The following is a 27841-nucleotide window of genomic DNA, read 5'->3' on the forward strand; positions in this document are numbered from 1 at the left end:
TCAAGAAGATTGGTGTAGTAGGTAGAGTGTGAAGAGGTCACAAAAAAACTCACTTTTTTCTCATTTGCTGTCACTCGGTGAAAGTTATGTTATCTAATGTTGGCACTCCAATTTGCGTTTCGTTATAATCTTTCCCAGTATGGAAAAACAGTTGCATTCTTGTAACTTGTATTATACTTTAAACAATTTCTATTTTATCCCCAGGCTAAGGCACCGTTTGACCCACCGTCGGCCCCTGGCATCCCCAAGATTTTGGAGGTGGGTGGAGACTTCGTTCACCTCGAATGGGACAAGCCTGAGAGTGACGGAGGCGCTAGGATACAAGGTATGAATTTATTTCTTCCTTTTTATATTTAACTAGCCCGCAGCTGCTTGTTTGACCTCGGATCCTTAATTATATCCATTCCAAATTTCATCTAAATCGACCCAGCGGTTTAGCTGTGAAAGCGACGAAGACTTTCATTAAAAGTATGGCTTTATATGGAAGACTCAAGACTTTCCAAACTTTTGATATAAAAAAACTGGTAGTGTAAATGTTTTAAATTCTTCATTTGCCATAGGCGATCGGCTAGCAACTTATCACTATTTAAACCCACCATACAGCTAAACGTAGCCTATGAGTTTCGCTACCATTGGCTCTATCTACCCTGAATAAACGTTTCATAAGGGACTAGGTTTTGCCCGCGACTTCGCCCACGTTTTTTCGTTCGTCCGCTCATAATTTATTATTGTCGATATCACGGGTTCTAAGCAACGTATTACTATTATAAACTACTAGATTTTGCCCGCGGCTTCGCCCGCGTAATTTCCCACGGGGACAGTAATTTTTCCGGGATGAAGGTATGTCCTTCATACTTGAAACTGTATGTAAAATTTCAAGAATTGGTTGAGTAGATAGAGCGTGAAGAGGTAACAAACAAACAAACTTACTTTTCCATTTATAATATAGTTAGGATTAGGATTACACCTATACCAGATTATTATTATTCAGTTAGACCATCCGCTATACAAATGTGAAAACCACATCAAATTCCAACCAGTAGTTTTTACGTTTTGCGCGAACAAACATTATCCCACTTACAGTTTTATTATATGTATAGATAGAAGAAGATATAGATAAAAACGTAATACTGTATCTCAACTTGCAGGCTACTGGGTGGACAAACGCGAAGTGGGCGCTTCAACATGGCAGCGCGTCAACGCCATCTTGTGTCTGCCGAACCAACTGAACTGCCCGCATCTGATCGAAGGTCGGCAATACGAGTTCCGGGTCACGGCGCAAAATGAAGCTGGATTGTCACCGCCCAGCTCTGCGTCGCAGGAGGTCAAGGTCATTGACCCTAAGGGTGAGTCAACGTATCCTCGCATTAATTGTTGATTATAAAGAACTAGCTGCGCCCTGGGGCTTCGCTCCCGTGGGAATTTCGGGATAAAAAGTACCTTGTGTGTTATTACATGATATATTCCACCCGTGTACTAAATTTCATAATAATCCGTTCAGTCGATTTTGCGTAAAAGAGTAACAAACATATGTATGTGTATGTATGAGCATGTGCTCACAAACTTGAAACATCCAGGATAACGCTCAGATAAGAGAGAAACATGTTATGCATGATATATGTTTGTATAAATAGTATTCATGTTATATATAATTGGATGCTGATCTGTCTGTCGCACTCCTTATTATAATGTTAAAAAGAAAAAGATTTTTTTTAATGGCTTGTGGTTTTTTATTGAATGTTTAAACTATGTTATTAATACTATATTCCAGCCGCCACACCGCCCGAGATCGTGAAGCCATTGAAGAACGCCAACTGCATTCAGTACCATAACGCTAAGTTCCAGTGCACCATCACCGGATCTCCTAAACCTACCATCACGTGGTACAAGGGTGAGTTACTTATCTCCATTTCTTCGATCAGCTGTGGATATCACATTCTACAGTCAAGAAAGTGAATAAAACTGATTTTAAACGTTTTTTTTTGCCATTCCAATACCAAATAGAATAAAATAAATAAATATATTAGGACAAATCACACAGATTGAGCTAAGTAAGCCCAAAGTAAGTTCGAGACTTGTGTTATGGGATACTAACTCAACGATACTACATTTTATAACAAATACATAGATAAACATCCAAGACCCGGGCCAATCAGAAAAAGATCATTTTCCAATATGACCCGACCGGGGATCGAATCCGGGACCTCTCGGTTCAGTGGCAAGAACTTTACCACTGCGCCACCGAGGTCGTCAATGTCAAGAGTCAGAATGGTCAAGAGTGGTCGGTGAACACCTAGTGTTGCCAGCCAACAGGAGAGAGCGCCGTCATTTATTTTACAGACTATAGGTGCAATTAATTTCCTATAGTCATAGTTTATCAAGTGTCCTATCTTGTCATAGTTTTATCAGATTAAGTGAAAAGAAGTTAAATAAAACTTAATATACACTTAACTTGAAAATAGCTTAATACTACACTTAGCATTGGGTTGATATAGGCTGATAATGATGATGATAATACTCACATGTAACTAATTGTTTAGTCTAGATTGTGGAGAAATAAATATTTTTTTTATTTGATTTGATCTCTGCAGGTGCACGCGAGATAACGAACGGACCCCGCCACCGCATCTGGTCGGAGGGAGACAACCACTTCCTCACAGTGATGGACGTGTTCGGCGAGGACGCGGACGAGTACGTGTGCCGCGCCAGCAACCGGGCCGGCGTCAGGAGCACCAAGGCTGAACTGCTCATCATGAGTGAGTCTCTCTCTCTTTCTCTCTCATTCTCTACTGCGGCGCCAATGTAAAGCCGGGTCCGCTGCGACATGTTTTGAACAGAACATCGTTCAAAAACGCAAAAAGGGGCGGGGCCGAACGTGTTTTATCGTTGTAAAACACGTTCGGCCACGAGAACAAGAACCTTTAAGCTTTTATTGTATTGTGATTTTACTATCGGCCACTTGCCAGATGTCGAGCCAAGATTAGGCATCGAAAATATTCCATATCTAACGCAACTTACGCTACGCGTTTCCTAGTCGCCTCGTTCGACATACACAGGAGGATATGGTGGTGTGGTCCTATTCTAGGGCGCAACCACACACCTCCATTTTGCTCTTCCTATTGTTATTTATGCTCGGTGTCATCTTCCACAGCCGCACCGAAACTGAACGTGCCACCACGCTTCCGCGTCACGGCGTACTTCGACAAGGGTGAAAATGTTGTCATCAAGATACCCTTCACTGGACACCCCGTGCCCAAGATCACGTGGGTCAGAGAGGGAGAAGTGATCGAGTCTGGATTGCACTATCATGTTGAGAGAAAAGGTAAAAAAAACATTTTATTTATCAAAAACTAGTTGTAGCGAGAACAACTCCAAAAAAATCACCGCAATCCAATGTTCAATACTGACGCAATCCAATGTTCAATATTGACGAGTAAGAAGGACAAACTCAGATTTCTGAAATTAGTTAGATTGTAGGATCCATTTTCGAAAAAATCTACCTAACTTACCTATATTTTTATTATGTCGTCATTAAAAGTATACTGGTTCATAACCAGATTACTGTACTATCTATTCTATATATAGTATTTATTCACTGTAATCGATATATAAATCGATTAGAATCGAATCTCATCTCATGCTCAACAGTACACAGAATGTTGCATAAAAAAATGCATTAATAAGAACTATGAAACAAAGTATGCTTGTACTTGGTGTACATAGTATTTTTACGAGATAATAAAAAATTTTTTTTTTTTACTCGTCAATTCCATACGGAGCTTCAAATCATCTTATTTTCAGAACGCCACGCGATCCTGACGATACGCGACGCAAGCAAATTGGACTCTGGGCCATACCGCATTACAGCCGAGAATGAATTGGGACAGGACTCCGCCATCATCAATGTTGAAATCAGCGGTGAGTTTTTGCTTTGGTAGGAGTGTTTCTTTTCTAGTGTACCATATTTTTTATGGTATATTTTGTTAGTTTTGGCTAATAAACAAAAGAACTCTATGGGTGGCGCTAGTGTGCCCGCTACCCGCTTTGACTTGTCTTTTTTTTTTTATTTTGGCCAATCCATCTAGTCTATTATCCATATATAGTAATCTGGACTAGTGTGAACACTCGGGATAAAATCATCTATGACACAAAAGAAAACTAAACGAAAATCGGTTCATCCGTTTAGGAGCTACGATGGAACAGACAGACAGACTGACAAACAGACAAGTTAAACTTATAATATCCCTCTTTTTGCGTTGGGTGTTAATAATAAACAATAAAAAATAAAATGGTCGTTATATCTATCCCCAGATCGTCCGGACCCACCACGATTCCCGGCCACAGACAACGTGGGCGTGGACTCGCTGGCGCTGAGCTGGAAGGCGCCGGTCTGGGACGGGGGCTCCGACATCACCAACTACCTGGTGGAGAAGAGGGAACACCCCATGTCCAGCTGGATAAGAGTTGGCAACACCAGGTAATTTCATTTTTATATTGTTTTTAGAATTCACGGCGTTTGATACTGGTTACAATCAAAATAAGACCGATTAATGAATTATAAAATTAATCTGTTATGAATTATGTGTGTGACCGCGAAGCAGTTAGCTTAAAAAATAAATTTTACTATTTTAAAGATTTTATTCTGTCATATGTGATCATTATCATAATCACACAATAAAACATATTTGGCAAGTTGTTTACCAAGGATTATTCTTTGAATTCATTATTTATTTTATCATAATATAATTTCATCATTTAGAAACAAGTTGAAATATGAGAACTTTCTTTTTTTCGAGTCAGTTAAATATATTCATCTCCTTCCCCAGGTTCACAACAATGGCGATCACTGGCCTAGTACCAGGCAAGCAGTACGAGTTTAGAGTTTACGCTGAGAATATCTACGGAAGATCGGAGCCTAGCGAACCCACGTCATTGGTTCAGACTAAAGCTGTCGTCAAAAAGGAGTTCAAGAAGAAGGAGTATCCAGGTAATAGACCATATTTGTCAAATAAACCGTCTGTTCAGAAATTAAACCTTCATAGGTTCTTTTGTGTCAGTTTATAGTATAAAAAGTTAGTACGGGACTCATCGTCAGATAGAAGTGAAAATGACTGGCTCAACTTAAATCCCAAGTTTTTTAATTACACACACCTATTATGTATGTGCTAAGATTTTGAATCTTAAAGAGCAAATTTCAATTAAAACACATATCAAAATTGTTCACCTTTTTTTAAGTAACTGGACGAACATAGTTTTCAGATTCCACAATTTACTAATCATTTACAATTATTATTCAAAAATTAGACCTTCACAGGAACTTTTTCACGTCAATTTTTATATTAAATAGTTATTTCACAAAAGCTAAAAACAACTGGCATTTCGGAACGACCACTGATGAGAAGAAATTCCGAAAGAAACTCATTTGAACAGTGTTGGTCTGTAACATGCCAGAAGGGCTTACCATTATTGTTTCTTACATTTTTTTTTTTGTAAAATTGTTATAACCCGTTTCTCTTTCTCTCCCCAGTGGACGAAACGGGCAAACGAATCCGCACGAACGCAGACCACGGCCCGGTAAAGGACTACGACAGCTACGTATTCGACATCTACAGCAAATACGTGCCTCAGCCGGTTGATATCAACACTTGCTCTGTATACGACAAGTACGACATTCTCGAGGAGATTGGTGAGTAAACCCTATGCTCAATCAATAAATTTAAGAACGAGGTTCTTGTCGATGGAGTATTTCATTCACTCTGTATCCTGCTATAGATATTACCTCCCTATACCACACGACTATTAAATTGTCTTGTATTTCATCTATGAGTGCCATTTTCTATTTTCCTTTCGTAATCCTGCTTTTGAACGTTAAATATTTGTGTATACATATTTTTTTACACTGCACTAATTTTGAGAGCACATTCCAATGATGAAACTGAGTAAACATCAAAAGAAATCGATGACAAAAATTTACAAAAAAATCTTGGTGTCCCATACAAATTGGCCGATCAGATGATCGGACCTATTGTTGAAAGTTAAAATTGTTCGTTCTTTCTTTACTGATTATTTCTTAATTGTATCGTATTTGTGTTACTCCATGTACCGAGCATATTGTTAATGTTGGTGCACTGAATAAAAATTACCTTCTACGTTTGTAAATGGATTTTCGAACACGACTAACGATTTCTTTGAAACTTAAAGTATACGTGATTATGAAAAAGCTCGGTGGCATGACAGACTAAATTATTTTTGTCCATATTTTCGCATTTAAAATCGTCGTCCAGATATAAATAAATAAATTAACACACCCACCGAACGACACACACACTAAGCACTAAGCTTGTATCGCGGTTACGATATACACAAGCAAAGAGACAGGCGCAGCACACCCAAAACCGCATACATATTCTCTTATAAATATCTAGCCCCTTCATAATCCGTTTCCCTAATACACAAACTTTCATTTCCGTAATATTCGTGTATACAGTATTGATATGTTTTGTCTCAATCTGTCAATGTCAAATATTTTGAAGTGTAGTGACAAAGAAAACATATTTTTTACTAAATTTAATTACTTATGTATTTTATTTACAACAATAAAGACATCTAAATGCTAACAGTACGCTATAAACTTGAATAATGCTTTTCTTAGCAGTGAAGACTATCTGCAATGATTAATGTTAAACTACAGTAATTATATACGTTAGTTACCCCAACTCTATAGCTATATGTAACGATCCATTCTATATCAGTATTTCATAACTTGTTCATAAATATATTAGAGGGATAGAAATATAAAAATAAATAGACAAAAAACCAAAAACCTACCCATTAATGGTAAAAAAGACAGTGGAAGCAAATGCATGATATTTAAACGCATTATAGTCTCACGAAGTTTCTTGAGAAAATACCCTTTTCAGAAATGATATCCTTATTTTAATTTTATAATCATTGTATTCTGTAAAATTAATATATTTTGTACAACTAAGGACCCGTTTTTCCACTTTGTGATAAAATCTGACAGATAAACAGTGATTGGCCAGTTGGTTTATCCAACACTAGTGAAACACAATTTTAACACTATCTGTTCGAGACATATTTGCTTTCACGTTCATATAAGCTATAAGATACTTTATAAGCAGGCGGTGAAACAGGTCCGTAATATTAGTTATTCACTAAAATAAAAAGCACAAGATATTATTTCTGAAGTAAATACAACGTAATCAAACAATTTGCAAGGTTTTATTAACATAGCGCATACTAACAGTAGATTTTGAACCTTAAATCCATACAAATAGTGATCAATTTCGCAGGTGACTTCGTGAGGGCTTCTAAACGGAGGCGCGCCGGAGGTCTGTGTGAATAGATCGATGTAGTGCTATCTCTCTCTGCATCTCTCTGTCTCACACAATATTATATTTATTGTATTACACGTTTATATTGATTTTGCATGCCTTATGCAGTGACACAATTTTATTTAGGATATTTATATTCGTTTTACGAACGTTAAAAATACATTTTTCTTTGTCAATTATAATTGCATGGGAAATATTATTAACTAAATTTTGTTATCAAAATGTGTTTATAACGTTCACATTATGTAGAGATTTTATTAAGTTAAAATAGTTTTGGAGGTGGATATATAATCTTAAAATTCAATTTAGAGTAATATAATTTTCTTATATGGTAGCCGTTTGGTAGATGACTGCACGGGTTTGCGCTTATAAAATATTATTATATACATATTTATATATTAAAACTCCAAGAAAATATATCTTAACGGGAATGCGCGTCTTCCTAGACACACTATTATTTTAAGTATTATTTTAAGCTCTGTTATGTTAAAAATAGCATTTTTTGCCGTCCTAAACGTCCGTCGTTTTAGGGAAAACTGTGAAAATAATTAAATATTTTCAGTTCAGTTCATAGTCAATTTCTAAGCTAACAAAATAGTTCAGTTTATTGTGAAAGTTGTGACATTATGATTTTTTTTACAATTAACTGATTTTTAACATTGAACTTATTTAGAATAATTTTACCGATCGTAGTGATATATTTTTAAACGAATTTTTTTCACTATCAATAATCAGCCACACGCCAAATAAAGGCTGAAGTAATTTATAGTCTATGCCACCGAATTAAATTTTAAAAAAGTAATAAAAGACACGGTTGTAGGCACAGGCGCGTTCGGCGTCGTCCACCGCTGCCGAGAGCGATCCACTGGCAATTACTTTGCTGCTAAATTCATACCGGTCTCTGGAGCGATGGAGAAGGAGCTGATAAAGAAGGAGATTGATATCATGAACCAGCTACATCATAGGAAACTGATCAATTTGCACGACGCATTTGAAGATGATGACGAAATGGTCTTGATATTTGAATTGTAAGTATTATATTGTTTTTTCGTAACTATTTTGCGAATTAATTCATACAGGTCTCTGGAATTATGCTGAAGGAACTGATAAAGCAGGAAATTGGCATCATGAATCGGCTGCATCATAGGAAACTAATCAATTCGCATGATGCATTTCAAGACTATGACGAAATGGTCTTGATATTGGAGTTGTAAATCCTAAATGTGAACCGAAGATTCAGTTACAAATGCACTATCACATCTTCATTCATCTCAACCGGAAGGCCTCGTCTGACTATATGGTGAACATATTGGTGGAATTGAGATTAAATTGCTCTCATTTCAACAGCTTATCCGGAGGCGAGTTATTCGAGCGCATCACAGAGCCGGGCTACAACATGAGCGAGGCCGAGGCGGCTCACTACATGAGGCAGATCTGCGAAGGCGTCAGACATATGCATGAACAGAACATCATACATTTGGACCTGAAGCCGGAGAACGTCATGTGTCAGACGAGAAGCGGCACTGATGTCAAGGTAATAAAAGGACACTTTTTGAAAGAAAATTATTTCATTATTTCCTTGTGGTATATATGTATTCAATTCTCGTTGCTGTCGCAATTTCCCTTAGACCTAAAAACGCCAATTTTCTAAAATGCCAACTAAACCATAATAAGCCCAAATATGTATCTAAGGTATTTCTCTTTTGATGTCCACCTTTTGGTATTTTTCTATTTGTTAATTCATTCCATATTGTCTTCTTACTTCTGTTTTGTTTTTTGTTTGACTATGTACTAAGGACCTGTATCACCACTTTCTGATAAAATATCATATTGCAATTTGACAGATAAACTGCTATATATATTTGAAGTTATTTGCTCTTTCCTTGTGAAACACATTTTTAAAATATATTCTGATATATCAGATATATATTATTCGATAGGCTATCAGATACTGTTTTCTGCAAGCTTTGAATCTAGCCCTGAGTATTTTCAAAACTCTATATTATTTTTATCACTTAAATTCTTAATACTTGTACTTCTCGACAGATCATAGATTTCGGGCTAGCCACGAAGCTGGATCCGAACGAAGTCGTGAAGATATCGACGGGCACGGCCGAGTTTGCGGCGCCTGAGATCGTGGAGAGGGAACCGGTCGGCTTCTACACGGACATGTGGGCCGTTGGTGTTTTGTCATACGTATTGTGAGTACCTTTCCTATTTATATTTATTTATTTAACTTTATTTGGAAAAACATGCAAAGCCTGGGGCGTTTTCTACCAGTCAACCAATCCCAATAATATTATAAAACTCTTTCACGCAAAATCTACTGGAGTGATTGTTATGAAATTTGGTACACGGTAGAATATAACCTGAAATAACACATAGGGTACTTATTATCCCAGCTGAAGAAGCTGCCTGTCAATTATTCAATAAATAAATAAAGTCAAAAAACAACATAAAGTCTATCTATACTGAGAAGAAAATTTATTTTTAACATTTTTTTTTCATTCCAATGCCAGATGGAATGGTCAAGATTTTGTTATAAACGCATGCAAAAATGTTAGTAGTTATAACACAAGTCTCGAACTTGTATAACACCCCTGGTGCTGCAAACGTTGATAGGCTGTGGTGACCACTTACCATCAGGTGGGCCGCATGCCTGTTTACCTACTGGGTAGTATAAAAAAAATTACTTTGGGACAAACTAAATCCGTGTGATTTGTCCTTGTATGTATATATAAATTTGTTTGTCAGACTGTCTGGCCTGTCACCGTTCGCGGGTAACAACGACATAGAGACGTTGAAGAACGTGAAGGCTTGCGACTGGGAGTTCGACGAGGAAGCCTTCCAACACGTCTCTGATGATGCTAAGGACTTCATCAGAAGGCTGCTGGTCAAGAACAAGGAGTAAGTAATAACATATATGCTATATAACTGTTAATGTACACAGAGATACGAGAGACAGACTGTAAATAGGACAGTAATACAATGGTGCTGCTTAATTCAAATGGAATTTCTCCCAACAGACCTTTCAGAGTCTTGAGAAGACAGGCGTGTTACAGAAAAAGAAAAAAATAAAAAGGAGACATTGACTGATATATAATAGACTACATACAAATAATCACACAACTAAATGCTACTTCGCAATAGATCTATTAATGTAAAGTAAAATAATAATATTAATTTATTTTTTTATAAGCAACATTTTGTTACAAACATAAGTCACAAAATTATTATTATAACATTTAGATATTCGCAAATTAAATTCTTTGATATGCGATTAAAACTCCGAATCGAAACATTAACAACTATATTTATATTCGTTTATTAAATTATGCCAAGGAAATTTGTGTTGAGTCAACAACAACGTGTTTTGGTATTCCGCAGGAAACGTATGACAGCACACGAGTGTCTAATGCACAAATGGCTGGCGGGCGACGCGGCTGCGGCAAGAACCGCCACCATCGAAGCTCGAAGATACGAGAAGATGCGCAACAGACTTAGAGAAAAATATGAGGTAATTATTTATTTATACGCCCGACTTCGACCGAGGTCTATAAACCTTTGCTTAGAAATTGACATGGGGGCGACTTTGTTTTATACTACGTATATGTAGTGATTTCTTAAACTTTATTCTTAAAGTAAAAACATACTTATAATTATATGGCGAACATTTTTTCACAGATTTGAAGCAATGATGTTATCCGTTGAAATGTTTACGTTCGAAATAGGCATTGTCTTACACTGAACAGGAAATATTTGAAGACATCATTATATTTCTACGCTACATTAATTTTTAACAATTCGCCCTGGCCCAATAGCATGATATTAGAAGCGGCGGTGGTGTATTGGTTAAGATGCCCGTCTGTGGATCGAAAGGTCCCATGTTCGAATCCTACTCGTGCCACATGAATTTGTATACCAATCTGACTCATGTTTTCATAGACCACCACCTGCTTCCGATGAAGGAAAACATCGTGAGGAAACCTGCACACTTGTTGATTATTAACTTGTGTGTGAAATAGAGAAGGCAATGGCAAACCACTCCATTAATAGTGACAAGAAAGTTGTTATATTATTACAATTATTATTGACCCTCAGAAATGAGGAATTATGACTTATTTTATGTGATCTGTAAAACAGGTTACAGCCATGTGTAATGATAACGTTTGTTCTAGAACTGGTCTTCGTTCGCGCTGCCGATCGGCAGGCTAAGCGAATACAGCTCACTGAGGAAACTTCTCATCGAGAAGTGGAAGATCTATGATGGACAGTTCGGTGAGTTATTATTTTATATATTTACTAGTTTTCTTTTATATATTCATTTAAACTTGATTACATAAAATACTTGTATGGTCCAGAATCACACACCCTTACTGCTCGATATGATAGGGATGAGTACCGCGGAGATAGAAATGATAATCAATGTAAATTGTACAGCTTCTTTATTGGTACTAAAATGTAAAACTATGTATAAGTGAGCGAGGCTGATTGTCGCGCTGTCAGCAAGTAATACATTTGGGTCATTTGCTGCTATTGATAATGTACGTTGCTCTTACAATGCTAATAATAAAAATACAAAAGGTGGACTTAATGCTAAAAGTCTTTACGTTTTTTTATTTAAACTCGAAACATCTGTGTTAATGATTTGATTAATTTATCATGTTCTGATAGCGATTGTGCTGGCTATTTATCAGAGGTTCGATCGATGAAAAATGACCTTTATGTGTTTCTAAATACATTCAAATATGTAATATGATATTTTACAAAAATCTGCGATTTATTCAACCCTCTTTAGAAATGATATTGTTGCCTACCAGCAAGGAGAGCTGTGTGTACCTTAGTCACCTCTTTCGGCTTACGTCATCATTATTCTCACAAATTGACACCCCTGGCATTGCACGTCTGTAAAATGCGGTGACCACTTTCCATCTAGTGGTCAGTATGCATGTTTGCTTGCTCAGGTGGTATAAAAAAGAAAAATATCTTCCGCAGACCGTCGCCAGGCGGCGCCACGGTTCGTGATCAAGCCCCAATCGGCGTTCTGCTATGAGGGCCAATCGGTGAAGCTGTACTGTCGCATCATCGCGTGCGCCACTCCAACGGTCACGTGGTCCCGCAACAACCACGAGCTGCGGCAGTCCGTCAAGTTCATGAAGAGGTGAGGTCGAGATCACATAGTGACCAACGCTGTTTTAATGAGTTTTCAGCATTGGTCGTACCGAAATGCCAGTAGTTTGTAACATTTTTAGAAATACTGAAGGTATACTTGAAAAATCGACGTGAAAAACTGCTGAGATCTAATTTCTGATGAATGTTTTGACTTTTACTTTGTCATCACAGAATTTTTTTAGATACAATCCGTCGTCGAATTGAAGCGTCCTTAAAACATTACTTTAAGTGTCAACATTTTCGAACGTGATTGGTATGAGCCTACTGATTACTGTAGGTTAACCTAGCCTATACAATAGCTCCTAGACAAACCATTGCATGGTTTTAGGTGCCATAGTGTTTGAAACTGTAAAACCGTCCGGATCAAACTTATGGAGGGCTTATGGACTAGCGAAGCGCTCGCTGATAAATTATGTAACATATCAAACAGCGTTAAAATTGTGTTTTACAAGTGTTGAATAAGGCTAACTGCCAAATAACTTTAGGAAGATTTATCTAGCAGTTAAATTATCTGTCTGTATTTATCAGTAAGTGGTGAAACAAGGCTTTTAGTCTTTTATTGATCAATAAATGAATGATGCAGATACGCGGGCGATGACTACTACTTCATAATCAACCGGGCGAAGTTGGAGGACCGCGGCGAGTATATCATCAGGGCTGAGAACCACTACGGGTTCAGAGAAGAGGTCGTCTTCTTAAACGTACAACGTAAGTTATTTGCTTTTTTAATACCTCGTTGGATCGACGGTTATCTAAGCAAAAAGTGGCGGCCTTTGCCCAACAGTGGGACACGAAATACTTTAACAGCTATTCTAAAAATAATCCATGTACTAATTTTCATCAAAAATAAATAAAAGAAAATTTGCGTAACTGAGTAACAAACATCGTTAGACATTTAACTGGCATCAAAACATTCGCGTAAGCTTTATTTTTATTTAATGAAGTGTGCAAAATTATAACAAGAATAAAACATTAAAATTAAGAACTGTGTTACTCATACTTGAATAATCTTGTCCGCTGGGCGTCGCTTCCGTGTGATATATTGCAAGGAAATGTCCCTTTGTCCTATTCCATGTCATATTCTGACTGTGGGCCAAATACAAATAGTAGATTGTATATTTTATTTTATATTTTTTTTTTCCACACATATAAATTTCTTATTCTCATTTATTTAGTAGCAGGATAGGATTTATGCACAGTTTGAAGTTTATATTGTTGTTCTTTTTTATTAAAGTTGTTGTTGTGTGTCATTTAATTGTTCCATTGCTGGGCAAAGGCCCTTCCTTATGTCATCCATAAATTTCTATCTTGAGCCATTTGTTGCCATCAATGCTAAAATTTTTTGCTCTTTAATATTGAGAAATGTATCTGTTACTTAAGATTTTAAGCATCATTAGTTAATCAATTTAATCGCATGACAATTTAAGTTGTCACGATCGATAGCTATCCAAGAAATTCGTGATATACACATAGAGTAGTATTTATCCTACAGAAGGTATAATAGAGGTGAGATCATGGCTTCTATGAAAAGTTACACGCAATATTGTGTTGCCTAGGTTCATTATTAACTAATACATATTATATAATATACATTATTATTTCTTTAATTGAGAGTCACGTCATAAGTCCCGACGGAGTTGCTGCTTATAATTAATTTTAATCATTCTTACATCACAGACAATAAATTAAGCCCTCAAACATTGCTTTGTAGATTTCAAACGTGCAATCCATAATTTATGCTTACACGAAACTGACCAATAAATCTCTGTAGACAATTAATGATGGCCACATAGTGAAATGTATATCAAACACTTGATATACGTGCATCGTTCGTGCAATTATAAATAAATCACATCAAAGGTGTAAGGAATAATGCGTCTCAATTAGACCGGATTAGATACGGTTCAGTTGTTTTGTATGTGTTTCGAGTATTTTGGGTTGGAGCGAAGTTTGCTGTTTTTTCGCTAGGAGAAATTCAGAACAGGATTCCTATGTATATTGTAAATGTCAATCAAACTTTAAAGGGACTTTTATGGATTCTTTTCATAGGCGATGGCCTTGCAATTTGTCACTATTTTAATACCTAAATTTCACCAATAAGTCTACTGTTGATGGCAAGCTTATATAATGTAGTCTAGGTTCTAGTCTCAAGACTCTTTGTCTCTCCCTTATCCTCGCGTGTTCCTGCGTATATTCGTAGCTGTGACGCTCCGAAGACCAGGGTTAGCGTAAAAAGTCAACCAATCTATTTTGAAAATTTGGCTATACTTTTATAACCGGCTGCTTGACGTCAACCCTCTTTGACGATTAATTTGTACAGAAGTGACTATAAACTGGCAGAAAAAGTTTGGCTCAAAAATTTAATAAATATGCCAAGCAAATAATGGTATAATTAGTTACTTTAAAGAAAGACGCTTTTAAAGTTATGGGTCTACTAAAATGTATTCATTTCTTCAATCAATTAGCAATTATATCGCGTCTCATATTACGACAATGGCTCTCTAATTAGGTCACGACTATTCTATTTAAATACTAGTTCATTGGCACCGCTCAGTCTGATGCATACTGAAGGCATCTTAATAGTGTCTATCTGTCTGTAGCTGCATGCTAGCTAAGTTTTTACTATTTGTAGTGACTGTGCGTGTTTTTCCTTGGCGGAAACAGAGGTGACTAATTGATAAATATAGAAAATCGTGTACGTTAGAATCCTTATTGAAATAGCAAAGATAAACGTGTGTCGTTGTTCTAACAAAGGATTTTGTTTGGACATTTTGAGGTTGAAAGGATTTATGAAAAGATAGCGAAAGGTATTTATGAAGCAGAGATAAATAGTAATAACATACTGTCTTGCCCTGCGTGTCTTACTGTAGGACCTGAATGACGGCACAGTTACTGATGTATCGTAGGCGTCTTATTGGTCTTTCATAAATATGATTCGCTGATTCGACGCACTAAGGAAATTGGTATATGGATGAAGAGATCGGCTTTGTAAAAAGTGACGCGATCATATTTCAGATCTTCTTCTTAAGGGAAATGTTAGGAGCACCCATGACCGGCACCTATATATTATTTACTGAATAAAAAACAATACGGAAAGGTTTATTATTCACACTTTCGCGTAAACAAAAGAAGCTTAATTGTATAATTGTTATAGCAGTTTTGCGTCCGCGACAGTGCATTATTTACTAATCAACCTTTGGGGTCCGGCCCAATTGCTCCGTTGCGACGATAAACGCGTTGCTGTTCTGTTGTGATCCAATATTTTATATAAGTTTGAACATTAATGTGGTTGACGTATGAAGTACGAAGATTCGACGGAATCTTCGTACAATTTCAGCGTTAACCATCGACGTGCATCAAAACAACGGAGCAATATCTCCACGACTTGAAGTAGTGTTGTAAAATAACGTCACAAATTGTTCCAGCGGTGCCCAAGGTCCAACGCCAGCACCTGCCCGAAGCGCCCCGCAGACGCGAAGCTCTACCGTACACGTTCTGGCAGGAATCCAGCGAAACGGCGCCGGTGTTCACCTTCCAGCTGAGGCCTCGCGTCATGCAGGCCCGGGACACTTGCAAGCTGCTGTGCTGTCTCAGCGGGCGGCCCACGCCCACCGTCAAATGGTGAGTCATGTTGAGTCTTCTTTTTCTCATCTTTACAGTGTTTTCGGTTGGATCTCAGTGACGTGTCGAATCTTTAAAAAAATAGATTTTAAAGTTTGCTGGTTGTGATTTTATAACAGGCCTGACGGCTTTTTCTGGGAATGCTGTTATTGTCTGTCAGCTGTTTAGGCTTCTTATTGTTTAGTCGCTTCGTACGACATCGTCAAGAAAATATAGACTGGTCCTTTAATGCGGGAATCACAGATCATTATATCATCAACAGAATTTAAGAGCAAGGAGCTCTTAAATTGTCGTAACTGTTTCATTTCTTGATAAGTCATGACACTCACTTTTTCTTTTATCAGATTCTGGGTCCCTTCTTCCGTCTATCGTTACCAATTTTTCTTAAAAAGTGGACGTGTCATATCAACTGACCTATCATATTCCCACTTCAATAGATTTCATTATGCGTTTTTCCCCTACTCTAAGATCGTTACAAAACTTGACCAATTGCTCTCAATCTAGGTACAAGGATAGAAAAGAGCTGTCCAAGTTCGACTACTCGATGACGCATTCCGACGGCGTAGTGACCATGGAGATCATAGACTGCCAGCCGGGAGACAGCGGCAAATATACCTGCATTGCGACCAACGTGCACGGCACTGATGAGACGTCTTGTGTCGTCATTGTTGAGGGTGAGTTGAGCTAGGCGTAATGATCTGAATGGTTAGAAAATCTCACTAAAGATTGGGCCTCGAAAAAGTTTTGATTTTAAAAATATTTTCTTTTTGCAAAAAAATTTAGTATATACAAATCGCGCATATAAGATTAGGCCTCCCAGTTTTGATTATAAAAATAAAGAAAAAATATTTGCAAAAAATATGAGTACATACAAATTTCTCTTAAAACATAGATTTAAAATCTACATATTTTACCGGCTATCGATTTGCAAAAATTATGTCTGAGTTCGACGATAGTATGTAGGCGGCGTTAAAAAAATAAAGTCTTTAGGTGCTTTTTAAATAAATTTTAATTTCAGCTTATATTGAATTGAAATATGGTTTTCAATTTTTGGCGCCATAAATAAACGATTTCGATGATTGCCAATATTCATTATAAAAAAGGCATATTTCTTCTACATTAACTTTGCTATTTTCTATCCTCAGGCGAAGTGGTGTCACCGGAGCAGGCGCAGTTGGCACACAACTTCCTGTACTCCGGAGACAGGAGGTACATCGAGAAACCTATCAAACCCGCACCGCCGCCCATCATTACCAAGACCAAGGTAATTGCTGCACTAGAATATTGCTTAGCTAAAAATATATGAAGTGTTTTAGTGTACATTGTTTATTTATTGTATTTATTTACTAGCCAGATATATTTATATAGCCAGATAGATAGTCCATACGGTTATTTTATATCCGAAAAAAATTTATACCTTTTGTTTACAGGAAATTTATATTTGTCAAGTTAATCTTTAACTTATGTTCAGAAAATGAATGAGATCTTTATTAATATTACTATAATATTTACCTGGAATTATTTGGTATCATCAGGTGACGATAGACCCGCCCCCGAAGACGCATACGGCCACCCCCCGACCGAAGTACTCTCCACAATCATCGGTGGACACCAAGAAGAAGTATGGACCAAAACTGGACTCCGACACATCGTCGAGGTCCAGGAGCGCTACCAAGGAATTAGTTTGTGAGTATTCAGATGATTATTAGTGCGATTGTGGTTTCTCAACGCAATCGATGTCTCATGTTCTCGCCTGTCCCAAAAACCTGTACTCGAGCTGAATTTGACGGCAGCTTCCGATGAAGCCATTGAAGTGGCTCGGTTCCGTCAAGAATATATTTAGTATGCAATAGGGCGTTTAAAGATTGGTAAGCCCTTCTGGCATAATAGGGTGCAACACTGTTCAAATGAGTTTCTCTCGGCATTTCTTCTCAGCAGTGGTCGTTCCGAAATGTAGTCCCAGTAGTTTGTAGCTTGTGAGAAATAACTATTTAATATAAAATATGACGAGAAAAAGTGCCCGTGAAGGTCTTAATTTGTGAATAAATGATTTGAATTTGATTAGCCATGGACTCGATTTTCGAACGACATCAATAAAGATCTTGGTCTTTTGTTTTGGCATATTTAGCTGATCCATTTTTGTTTCGTGAGTGAGAAACGTGACAGTATTTTTGTGGTTGTGAGAAACTTTGGGCATCAATGATTGTTATAGTTATTGATGACTAAAATACGCTGTGATTTTATAATGAATTATCACATGTGCAAAATCAAATTTAGTTATAATAAAATGAACATTCATAAAATTAGATTAAATTTGAAGAAAACGTCTTCCTGACATTTAAATTGTGACGTCAAAACTTACGTTTTGTAAACCTATGTAAATGAGATGCGATGGATGAATGAATTTGAATGAATAAATATTGAACAATAAAGATTTCATTACAAAGCTTTCCTAGTTTGAATCTGTTTCATTTTTACTTCCAGTACCGGCGTCTGACGCGACGATGTGCGCGCCTTCGTTCGCGCGCGCTTTACCAGACGTGTTCGCGGCCAAAGATGGCGCTCCATTGCTTCTGTCTTGTGCGGTCAGGGGTGACCCCGACCCCAGGGTGGAGTGGTTCAAGAACGGGAGCCCCCTGCATTCTTCTGAGGTGGGACTTATACCATATGGCATACAAAATTCGTCATGTTTTAAAACAATTAAAATCCATACTAATATTATAAAGAGAAAATATTTGTATTTTTTGTTTGTAATGAGTAAACTCAAAAATTACTTAACAAAATTGTAATATTTACTCGAAAGGTGGTCGACCTGAAATACAAAAACGGCGTGGCGTCCCTCGCGATACACGAGGTGTTCCCAGAGGACGAAGCGGAGTACTCGTTGCGGGCCATCAACAGCCAGGGGCAGGTGGAGACCAAGTGCAAAGTCACGGTTAAACGTAAGTCAAGAGCCTTCACATGTCCACGACAATGCATTATTATGATAAGCTAGATCTGATCGCGCTGAAACTGCTCCGGACGAGGAAACTCCTTACCGGTTCACAATGGTGAATGAACAATATCTTGACGATAATAAAAGTTTGTGCCAAAAATATCATTTTTATAAAAACTTGTTTTCTATATAATTTGTTTCTGAAACTAAAAGTGTTTTCAAAATTACACGGCCAATTGGTTCTATAAACATTGTTATTTAGTACAACATTAATTTTTTTGCAATAACTCAATTAAGACGCCTATGTAATTTTTTTTTATTGAATAAAATTTTAATAATATTATTTGATATTCTAGCAATGGATAGTAGTGCAGCGCCAGGCGCCCACCCCAAGATCGGAGACAAGCCTCCCAAGATCGTGGACCACGCGAAATCTCAGATCGTCACAGACGGAGATATGGTCACGTTGTCTTGCAGGTAACTAAACACTGATAAGAAGAAGCCATCATACTAACATTATAAGTGCGAATATTTGTTACTCTTTCACACGAAATCTACTGGACGGATTGTTATTAAATTTGGTACACATAGGGTACTTTTTATCCCGAAATTTCCACGAGAGTGAACCCCTAAGGCGCAGCTAGTAATATTATTGTGAGGATGTATGGGAGCGTAGCCCCGGGGCGCAGCTAGTCATATATATACAAATATAAATTATCTTTTAGCTTAGTTGTCATTAATAATCATGTTTAAAATTGTAATATTCTTGCAGAATCACGGGCGCAGAGCGTTTCGACGTGGTTTGGTTACACAACAACAAGGAGATCAAGCCTTCCAAGGACTTCCAGTACTCCAACGAGGCCAACATCCACAAGCTGAGCATCGCTGAGATATTCCCTGAAGATGCTGGTAAGCTTTTGTGGAAATTGGGGCAAATATATTTATCTCTCTCTCTCTCTCTTTTTCTCTCATCTCTGCATGTTCCTGAGGCGGTGATGCCGCGAAAAAAGATGTCAGCGTAATTAAACTTAGTTAAATAATAAATAAATAAATATATTAGGACAAATCACACAGATGGAGTTACATACTCACTTAAGCTACATCTGTGATTTTACAACCGACCGCCCTTTTGACGTCAACCTTCCTTGGGAATGGGAATGGTTATCATTAGACGTTTTTTTTTGTCATTTAATTAAGCATGAATAGTGTATTTTGCCTTCGGATAAAGCTCGTTGTAAGAGATTATATAAATTCATATTTTCGAGTTTCATATCGGCTAACTCAATCTGTGTGATTTGTTCCTTCCTACAAGTATTGTTCTTAATTATAGCGACTTAATATATTTAAAAGTCATAGCCAGTTAGTTTAAATTTGTATATTGTTTATTTTGTTCAATTCTCCCAGGCGTATACACATGCGAAGCGTTCAACGACGCGGGCGAATCGTTCTCGTGCTGCACGCTGGTGGTGCTGGTGCCGGGGGAGAGCCCCGCCACGCCGCAGTACTCCGTCTTCCCTGCGGCGGCCACGCTCGGCTGCGGCGAACCGGCCGTCTTCACCGCTGAGCTGGACAAGGTTTATATCACTGATAAATATCACTCACAAATATCACTGATAAATATCACCGATAGATGTCACCGATAAATGTCACTGATAAATATCACTGATAGATATACCTGATTAATATCACTGATAAGTATCACTGATAAACATCACTGATAAATACAACTGATAAATATCACAGAATCTCCACTAATATCACTGACTGACTGAGCCTTAATATATAGTATTAACATTCATCATGAGTGAATGAATGCTCATTCTATCCCGCTTCGGTCCACCGAAGCCTGGCCTCGGGCTCTCTTGTCTTTGTGTATATTTCCTATTAATAAATTTGAATTCATTTAACTTTGATCTAGCCTGATGGGAAACGAATATGTGGTCTAGTATATATAAAAATACATTTTTACGTGTTTTTGGTTTCATTCGTACCTTGTCTGGTATCAGCGTAAGGAAATAAATCTTAATATATTTAGGCCGCCTGGCGTTAACCCTCTTTGGGCAATACTATTGTTGCTTATCAGCTGCTAAGGCTTTATATATATCTTAGTCGCCTCACACTGAATAAAGCAGGGAAAATTCTTTCTACGTATGAAATTTCTATTTATATAATTACATGACGTAAAATATGAAATAATCTGACAAAAAACGTACGGTATTTATCACGTATCTTTATTTTTGTTGCCCAATTAAATTCTAAACTAATCAAACCTGAAAATAATTGGAACATTTATTCACCAGCCACCGCTCCAGCTCCAATGGCTGAAGGACGGCAAGCCGGTTGACGAGACCTCACCCAGGTACAGGTTCACAATGGAGGGCACCTCCAGGTACCGGCTGGAGATCGTCAAGTGTTCGCCCGAGGACGCCGGCCAATACCAGGCCCGCGCCGTCGGCTCCAAGGGGGACTCCCTGGCCGCCTTCTATCTCAACGTCACCGATCTGTAAATTGTGACTAAAACATGGACTGACCACGGGCCCCAAGTAACACCCTTGGGTGACCCCACACAGAGAAAAACAATCCAAACTGGATCACGATACAATTACTGCGTATATATAATGATTTTTATACAATTCGCGAGTCTAAGCGTGAAAAAGGAGTTTTTTATAATATAAAATTATTTATTATTTATTAATTCGTTAAGTATCGTTAAGTGTTACACCCTATCGAATGCCTATGAGAAGTCGGACGATCGAATCCTCGCTCTCTAGTCACTGTTAACTATTGAATGTTAATTTATTTATTGTCGAATTTATCCATTGTTAATTTCTTTTTTTGGTTTAATTTTATTTATCGTCCTGGCCTAACAGTCTTAATCGCAGCTTCCTTAAAGTTTAAGCTTGAGTTGATCAATATTGCACGGACTCCGGTCGGGTTGAAGACCCTCTCGGAAATATTTTTGGCGCCACCACGAAATATTGCCGGAATGATCACCGCGACCCGATCGGGATCTGTAATATTATTTTTATATAAATTTAACTGTATTATTAAATTGTACATAATTTAATTTATATCATGTGACAGCGTAAATTATAAATAAATATGTATACCTTAAAAATTATGCAGTGTTGTTTCATTTTTGTTTACCATGATCTAAGCCAACGTTAGCTTTTTCGAATAATAAACTTTCTTAGGTTTATCGCAGCATAAATGGTTTGAATGTATAGTTCCCTGATTTGTATGCGTGTTCTTGCCACTAGGTGGCGATAGGTGTAGTAGGTGGAAATCGTGTGAGGTATATTTCGTTTTATGTTCACAAAATGTGTCTTGCATTCATAAAAAGTAAAGTTATTATCTTAATCAGGATGTATTGTTTTCAAATAAGGTTTTAAGGAAAATCATAGCAGATAGATCTTCTAAGAACACATTGTTCAATAGGTTATTACAATTAAATAAAAAGGATTCAAGTTCATTATCATTTTTAGATTTTACATAACACATAAAATAAAAAGATAAAGATTCCTTCAACACAAAGGGTTGACCGGACGCATCTCACATCAAATAAAAGATGAGTTTCCGATGCATCGGCAGAACTAGCTTAAGCACAGTAAAAATGTAATCAAAAAACGCTATACAAGCACGAAACGTGACTATGCACTTGTTTCTTATTCAAAACAGATACTTATTTTAAAATATGAAATCCTCGGAACGAGTTACGATGATTTTTTTTTACTCTTTTTGGGCGATGAGTAGTGAAGTGACGCGGCGGAAACTATTGAGATGAAAAATAGTGTACGCACAGAAATAAGTCATATTAGCGTTATAGAATTAACAACTCTAAGGGTGAGTTGCATCAACAAATTTGACGTTGATTTTAACCGGCGCGCCGCTGACGTTTAGCCAAAATGGTGTAGGTACCTTGCCTTTTTCTGCGCACGTCAAAATTGACGGTGCAACCCACTCTAAAGCAGTTATTGATAGAAGTATATAGATAGTATATTAATAAATTCTCAAAAAAAATGTCAATTTAGGTTTATTTTAATGACAATATTTACTATTATTTTTTAAGTAATAAACTGTTTATACAAACCATTTTTGAGTACATACATATGAAAATAATATTAATATTGAGGTTATAGAAATAACAACGGCTAATGCTGCTACAACTACATTGAAAGAAGTAAATTCTCAAAAATGTGATGCGAATTTGATAAATATTAAGTACATTGGCAATAATTACTTACTAACCCCTATTTTTCATTAATCTGCCTACTGTTATTTCTAGCCACATTTATAATTATTTTATTTTTATTATATATAAGATTAAAATTGAATAGTAGTCTAAATTTATTTAGGTACCTTGTTTTTACTTAATATAAATAGTTTTCTAAGAATATATGTACGATTCGTATCACCTCGGTGTTGTGTTTCTGTTCATTCGTTGGTTTTTTGATATGAAGTGTGCACTTGCCTTTTTATTTCTACGTCAAATAGATTGTAGATTAAGGATTAAAATGTTGATTAATATTCAAAATAAATCGAAAAGCTGTCCTCGGCGCTGCTGAATATTCAGCGTTTGATTTGATTGGTTTTCCTTCAAAATATTGGTCTTATGTTGCTAAGTAATTAGTGAAAGTTAATGAACGAATAAGCTAATACTTATGCAACTTCAGAAAACTTCTAAATGCTTGTATAGTTTTCTACATATTGTTAAGTTTCATCGAACCCTCACTATCGGCGAATTCAGACAATGCCCACGCGAATGGCGTACATTGCGTTGTTTGTATGAGAGTCTTTTTAAACACAAGAAGAAAACCTGCAATGTAGGTACATCAAAACGACCAAAGTTCGGCGAAATGTTTGCCGATAGTATATAGCATTGAAGTTAGCTCGTTCAATTATACATAGTGATTTTGATATTTATTGAAACCACAATTTTCAAGAAAATATACATATTATATTACTTGCGCAAGTAGGTACCTATATAGATATAGTAAGGTAGTTCTATAGAATTCATATTTGGCTGCGATTCTACGACCGGACGCCAGGAGGCCAACTCTTTTTGAGAATGCTGTTTTTGTCTATCAACTGCAGCGTTGTACCCCTCAATCTCTTTTATCCTCTACCGTAGTGCAGTGGGTCTATTCTGGGCGCAACCACACGCCACAAACTCTTGGTTGGTATTATTTTCACCATGATGTAGACATTTTTATGAGTTACATTGTATCCCCTCGTCAAAAATGTCAAAGACAGCTAAACTCAATAGCTAATCTACTAGAAAATAAAGTACAAACAGCGACAATTCAAATCAACAAGCGACTAATGCGATCCATAGCCGACACAATGGCGGCCGCAAAACTTTCTCTGCTGACGATTAGTGTAGGTTGCCATGTTGATTGATACTATAAAATTAGTGTTGTAATATAATCGACTGGCTTTTGCCCGCGGTTTCGCCCGCGTGAATCTCCCACGACGGAATAGTTATTTGGGATGAAAAGTATGTTCTTCTATTACATTCCCTAAGTCCTTCTCAATATTTCAAACTACATGTATGCAAAAGCCTGAAGAGGTAACAAACATACTTTCGTATTTTATAATATTAGTTAGGATTTGTTACTGTTATGGCATATGTTATGTGCTACATAATTTATAAGCATATTTTATCTTAGATTGCAGAAATTACTATGAATTCTGTGGGCTTTTAATAATTAGTCTCCCCGTACGACATCCCCGAACTGATACGAGTATGGACTGTTCCTATACTCTCCAAGCTCACGCCAGACCTTTCAGTGCCTTTCTTTATATTTTATTAACAATCTGACCCTACGCACAGTATCATTTATGTATAAACCATCGGAAATAAACTGTCTAAATAACAGTGAAAACTGCATCAAAACCCGTTGCGTTTACAAGCAGCTTAGAAAAGGTTAGAAAAAGAGTAGTGGAGGCGAATTCGTTTTATATTAAGTATGTAGTGATTAGAAATGAATGTTACGGGTCAAAGATCCTCAAATCTATTTACCGGTCTAATATTCGGCCTTCTATTAAGAAATGATTGTATCAGCCTTTGAGTCCGCACGTCACATCTAGCAAGTTACGCTCCGTCATACCACAAACTCGTTTGCCAGATGTCTTAACTTTTTTTACGTGCTGTACGCAATGAGAGTTTGGATTTCCGCTAAATTGATTACACAAAAAATTAAGCCAAGTGGAAGCTATCTTAATTTTCCTGTTTATTTCTGATGATAAGTGATTTTACATTTACGTAGGAATATAATAGACTGTGTGCTTGCGTGTACAACCCTAGACCTCACGTTTGCTTCTAGACTAGATTAGGGAAACGCACTCATATTTTTAATTTAAAAAACCTAGTTATTTCATTGATAAAACAGGCTAGGTTATGAATAAATGAAATGTTAGGTTATGAATAATAATATTTTAGGTATTAATTCCATAACCTATTAATAAAAAGTGAAAAACTATAAAATTCCGCTTTATTTAAATTTTACATCCAAGTGTTAAGTTAAACAGTCGTCAAATTAAATTTATCCGAAGATCATATTAAAAGTCCAAACACCGTATATAAAACATAACGGACCAATTAGGAGGCTGGGACGTGCGGTAGATGCGCGGGCGCACATAAAATTTGTGTATCACACGGATTCGAACCGAAAACTTAATAGTTTGATAGGTAATAAAACGGTAGCGCTAACGCACCAGGGACGTCGTTAAATCGTGCTCTAAACGCCGCCATTACGATAAGGCTGGTGGCACACTGCTGTCACCGTGGTTAGAAGCGAGTTAGTCATTGTAATTACGTAGGTAATAAAGTCTAGTTTTGAATGTTGTGTTGGAAGTTAACGCTGAGGGAAATCGACAAAGAAGGAGTTTACACAGAGACAATCGCTCGATATTCTTTAAAGAACTAATCCTATAAAGACGTGTCCAGATATAAAACGAACATTTGAGTACAACAACGAAACACTATTACATTGCTCCTGTAATAGAAATGCTTTATCAATATAGGTCATTCAAAAGGCCAATTTGACGAATCGCCAAATTCTTAAAAGTAAAGATTTACACAATTGCAAATAACAAATCAGTAGATGAAGTTCCGAGCGCGACCACCACAGCCGCAACAGTGTGTGAAAGGCTTTAAAAACAAACATAAAAGCCAAAAACGAACCGACAGCGACCGCGCGGGAAACAAAAAGTATCATATCTCATTCCATATTTCGATATTTATCACAGGATCGGCCGTTTTCGGTCAAAATTCGAAAAGATACTCGTTTTGTTAAGTTTCTTTTATTATAAATGAGCTCGCTCGGTCGAATACGTTTTTAAAAATCGTCTCGTTTTCGAGTTGTTCCAAGATTGGATGCGAGACAGCGATGGCTTTGTATTTTGATTCATAATCTCAGCATTTTTTTTAAATTTGTAGTACTTGGGTACTTATAAGTAGTACAGTCAACAGCACATCAATCTACCCATCTTCATTGCAAACTATTACCGCGCCATAGAAGTTAATGCTGAGTAACTTGATGTGCTGTTGACTGTACACAATAAAACTACTTTTTCCCTACTCGAGTGGTCGGTGTAGTAATTTCCTACTCGCCGAGTATTTCATAATTTTGCACTTCATTGTTTTACACGTGTCGTGGTTGTATAAAGAGAAAAGATTTTTATTTTTGTTTATATCGAATAAACCCAAAAACTATTCGACCTATTTTTATGAAGTTTGGCACAGTGTCCAATAAAGCATAAATGTACAATGTCTCCTTAAATTGTTAATACTACAAACATAACATTATAGGGTCCTTGTCCAATTTTGATGACAAGAGTAGGTAGTACTCATAAGTACTTCTCTTGTTTCCGGTTCTTTTGAGGCTGTGACGCCGTGAAGCCAGGGATCAGCGCATAAAAGAAACTTGAAAATTTTTCACGAAAAAGTATTTATAATAAAAATAAAAAGCTTTATTTCAAGACCAAGTCTCATACATTTGTTAGTAACTAATAGTAGTATTTTATCTTTTTAGTACTAGTAACTTGTAGTTCGTATTATCTTTTGTTTACATTAAGAACAATAAAAATATTTACTCAGTATGATAAAAATATAGTCTTAAAACAAATATTGCAATAAATGAAGAAAAAAAAAATGCGATCTCATCAATTAGGAATAAGAAAATATATTATTTTATCTGCGCTTTTAGAGTGTGCGCTGTTTAACTCAGTTTTGTAAGTTCAAATCATTCTTGATTATTAGGGGTCCTTTGGTGTGTGCAATGAAATTATTATATTTTTCAAGCTCAAACTCAAATAACTTTATTGCAGTAACTGTGCAGTACAAGGTGTGGCACATACAATACAGTAGTTTCAACAGTTTACCCTTACAAGCATGCAATATTAGCGTTAAGTTACACTTATAATATTTTACATATGGGTACGTTATTTTTCATGCTTTTATTAAACTAGGCGTTCATAATATGAATTACCTACATTATATTATAGTAAATCTTAGTTATAGTATGCAGCCAATGAACTTGCTCAAATCATTGCAAATTTACAGTTATTACCGCGGCTTGACAAGCAACATTAACATTCCCAAACAGAGTTACGCCAGGCTGGTCGTAAAATCGATTCTTTAAAAACGTAAGATTGTCTAAAAATAATAAGAGCAAATGGCCATTTAAATTACCACGAACTGATTAATTCTCCATTAAAATTCTTTCCTACGTAATTAAGTGGAAATTTGTATTTT

General features: G+C 36.7%; 1 protein-coding gene across 29 annotated transcripts in view; it reads left to right on the forward strand.

The window, feature by feature from the left end:
• Positions 1-22204, forward strand: part of bt (bent) — a 109221-nt gene extending 87017 nt beyond the window's left edge. For 27 of the 29 annotated variants that reach the window (XM_064436742.1, XM_064436756.1, XM_064436763.1 and 24 more), the window contains 28 exons: positions 205-325; positions 1149-1346; positions 1772-1891; positions 2592-2756; positions 3152-3322; positions 3802-3918; positions 4312-4477; positions 4827-4987; positions 5528-5686; positions 7314-7352; positions 8176-8383; positions 8703-8889; positions 9402-9556; positions 10110-10262; positions 10743-10872; positions 11534-11633; positions 12351-12516; positions 13111-13235; positions 15953-16148; positions 16653-16822; positions 17294-17412; positions 17684-17834; positions 18633-18799; positions 18952-19090; positions 19440-19560; positions 19856-19992; positions 20488-20657; positions 21384-22204. In XM_064436742.1, coding sequence (XP_064292812.1) covers positions 205-325; positions 1149-1346; positions 1772-1891; positions 2592-2756; positions 3152-3322; positions 3802-3918; positions 4312-4477; positions 4827-4987; positions 5528-5686; positions 7314-7352; positions 8176-8383; positions 8703-8889; positions 9402-9556; positions 10110-10262; positions 10743-10872; positions 11534-11633; positions 12351-12516; positions 13111-13235; positions 15953-16148; positions 16653-16822; positions 17294-17412; positions 17684-17834; positions 18633-18799; positions 18952-19090; positions 19440-19560; positions 19856-19992; positions 20488-20657; positions 21384-21590 — 4218 coding nt within the window. In that variant the 3' untranslated portion in view covers positions 21591-22204. The remainder of the gene's footprint in view (positions 1-204; positions 326-1148; positions 1347-1771; positions 1892-2591; positions 2757-3151; positions 3323-3801; positions 3919-4311; positions 4478-4826; positions 4988-5527; positions 5687-7313; positions 7353-8175; positions 8384-8702; positions 8890-9401; positions 9557-10109; positions 10263-10742; positions 10873-11533; positions 11634-12350; positions 12517-13110; positions 13236-15952; positions 16149-16652; positions 16823-17293; positions 17413-17683; positions 17835-18632; positions 18800-18951; positions 19091-19439; positions 19561-19855; positions 19993-20487; positions 20658-21383) is intronic. The other 2 variants (XM_053762756.2, XM_053762774.1) reach the window with 1 other exon arrangement.
• Positions 22205-27841: the final 5637 nt, after the last annotated feature.

This window comes from Plodia interpunctella, chromosome 23, assembly GCF_027563975.2.
Source record: "Plodia interpunctella isolate USDA-ARS_2022_Savannah chromosome 23, ilPloInte3.2, whole genome shotgun sequence".
NCBI lineage: Eukaryota > Metazoa > Arthropoda > Insecta > Lepidoptera > Pyralidae > Plodia > Plodia interpunctella.